The sequence below is a fragment of the Alnus glutinosa genome, chromosome 2, assembly GCF_958979055.1.
Source record: "Alnus glutinosa chromosome 2, dhAlnGlut1.1, whole genome shotgun sequence".
Taxonomy (NCBI): domain Eukaryota; kingdom Viridiplantae; phylum Streptophyta; class Magnoliopsida; order Fagales; family Betulaceae; genus Alnus; species Alnus glutinosa.
Window position 1 is genome coordinate 28,456,273 of NC_084887.1, and position 2,770 is coordinate 28,459,042.

Genomic DNA, 2,770 nt, shown 5'->3' on the forward strand with positions numbered 1-2,770 from the left:
AAATCATTCATAGAATTCACTCAATAAAGCAATCTATCACTCTTAGGTATCATGTCTAGCTATACATTTTTATGGCTCTTATCGTATTGACGTTTCTTGACCAACATAGACTCAAACAAACCCGACTGTGCTGATTGGTTATAACATCGATTACTTTCATTATGATGTAGTGGAAGCAGTAGAAGAGATAAGGAAGAAAAAACTCTTTTTTGTTAAAACACTTCAATAACAAGCTTAATAATGGAGTAGCTAACGAAAAAAGAAAAAGTAAAAGCTAAATGATGGAGTAAAGTTTAATAGGTACTAGCCTTTATATAGCTGTAAGACTCCAATCACCCTGAAAAATAAATAAAATAAAGTAAAGAAGCAATAAAAAAAGAAAAAAAAAAGAAAGAAAAAAAAACTAGCTAGTTGCCATCAGGTTCCACAACATGACAACACATTTGAAATGCATGGCACTCTATTTAATAGGCTTCCCGGCCAATAGTGCATTCAATCCTTGTCGAATAACATGTTCTTTTTCTTCATTTCTTTTTTTTTAACCTCTCTGTTTGTCTCTCATTTGAACTATGCTTCTAACGTCAATTCGAACAATGTATTCTGTTTGACTTCTAGCCGAATGATGTCTTAATTAAAGACGTTCATTGAATATGAACTATGCATTTTGTTTGACTTCTGTTTTAATGCCGTCCAAACGCTCTTCTAATTAACGTGATACGAACCAAGTCTTGTTTCTCTTAAACCTCTCCATGAAGTGTTGGTCAGACGACATGTTCTATATCACTTAAAATGATGTTCCACCATGCATGTTATATTAAAATCTTTGCCCTAAACCCGGCCATAAACACAAGCTTTTGAGTTAAAATGATGTTCCTCCAATTCAATGAAAAAAAATCTTGACAACAATATTCATTTGCGTTTTGTGGATTCTCTACTTTGCTATTGAGTCAAAATTATGGATTGAACACTGCATATATAATTACACACTTGTAAAGGGGATACCTTTAGATCTAGTCCATATTTAAAAGTAAAATATTGGACATGATCAATAGATCATATTTGGGGGAAAAAAGGGGGGGGGGGGGGGGGGGGGGGGGGGGGGGGGGGAGATTAATTATGTCATGGAAATGATTATGGAATGAAATATTCATTTGTTTGTTTACTTCAATTTAATGATTTGGTGCTTTTGAATGCTGATCAACCACCAGATCAATTAAGTTTGATCTTATTGACTAATTCAGATAAGCAAAATAGATTAGAGATAATAGCTACGCATTTTCAATAGGATTCCAATGCTGAAGCGATTCAGAGATAAATTAATATTCATAAGCAATATTAATTCCTAGGGTACGTACACCCATTTTCTGATAAAATCAACTTGAAGAAACAAATACAGCTTACATAGCTAAATGCGTAGAGCCTTGGACACCATCTTAGTGCAAAAGTTGATTGAAGCTGCCTTCTAACCGTTTCCCTCAGATTTGAAGTACTTCTGCAAATTATACAAGAAATAAGTTGATATATTATATATGTGTTTATATATAGAATTTAGCCGTCTACTTTTTCTGTTCCTGGATATATGTATATATATAATACCTTTAGAAAGATTCATGTTGGGAATGGCACAAAAGCTGGGGCTAGCTAGCGTGCAATGGCGCTAGTAATGTCCCAATTTAGAGGAAAATTGGGAAAGTAGTTGCTGTTCTGAGTGTTGGAGGTTGGATCTTTCGATATCACCAGGTTTGGCTGATAATCCAATCTCCCTGGAGATGGCTTCAACTTTCTTCTGATCACAATAGATTCCTCAATAAAGTTGGCAGGTTCAATTTCCTCCTCCGCCGCCGCCGCCGCCACCTTAGAGGATCTTTCACAAACTTGAAGCTGACTTGGCGGCCTTCCGGTATTCAATATTCTTTCTCTTGCTCTTTCCCTTGCTCTTGCTCTTGCCTTTGCCCTCGATTCTTTCGCAAGAAGATGATCTTCATTCAGCATTTTCATCTTTTTCTCTTTGGGAACAACACTTGCAAATGAATTGCTCTTTGAAACTATCTCTTCCGAAAACACATCACACTCGGAAGTGGATGAAAAACCCTGCTTCATTTGCGCGACTTCTTCGATCTCTTTTCTAGACTTGGTGAGCAGCCAGTCTAAGGTTGTGCTAGCTTTGTCAAACCCTAGCAAGTCCTGGAGATCAAAGAACTTGCGGGCTATGTCAATGGAAAGCCTCACCCTTCGGTCTCTCAACCCCTGAGACGTGTAAATCTTGCTGTGCCTATCTTTCTTCACAGGTATCTTCGCCAGAAAATCGGAAGCGCCATTGAGTGGGTCTCCATTATTTTGCCTGGTGATCATAGTAGGGTTTTTTGAAACTCCAAAATTGATTACATTTTCAGGAGATGGAGCACTTAGCGGGTCGAAGTACTGGTGGTGTTGGTGAAGGAAAACGTCGTCGTCATGAGGGTCGTGGTCAGTAAAAGCAGGAGGAGAAAAAGGGTTGTAAGAGGACGAGGGAAAGTGTGGAGAAGGATTGAGAATATTGGTGAAGGAGAACATTTGTGACTACTTGGAATTGCACGCGATAAAACCCTAGCTTTTGCAATGAAAACTACAAGCTACCTTCCCTCCTCCCTCCACCAGGCCTTTATAACTTTTTTTCCTGCAAGTAGCGGCTAAAAGGTGGCTTTACAATAATACTACTTTAACGAAGAGAGTTTTTACAGAAATTTTGAGCTTACGATTAAACCATAGAGAGAAAAATGCTGGTCATATC

The 2,770-nt window shown here is 37.8% G+C and overlaps 1 protein-coding gene across 1 annotated transcript; it reads right to left on the reverse strand.

Annotated features, from left to right (window-relative positions):
* Positions 1-1,335: 1,335 nt before the first annotated feature.
* Positions 1,336-2,563, reverse strand: LOC133859561 (transcription factor CYCLOIDEA). The gene is made up of 2 exons (XM_062294994.1): positions 1,597-2,563; positions 1,336-1,492 (listed from the first exon to the last, which is right to left on the reverse strand). The coding sequence occupies exon 1, from the start codon at positions 2,551-2,553 to the stop codon at positions 1,642-1,644; it is 912 nt and encodes a 303-aa protein (XP_062150978.1). The 5' UTR covers positions 2,554-2,563; the 3' UTR covers positions 1,336-1,492; positions 1,597-1,641.
* Positions 2,564-2,770: the final 207 nt, after the last annotated feature.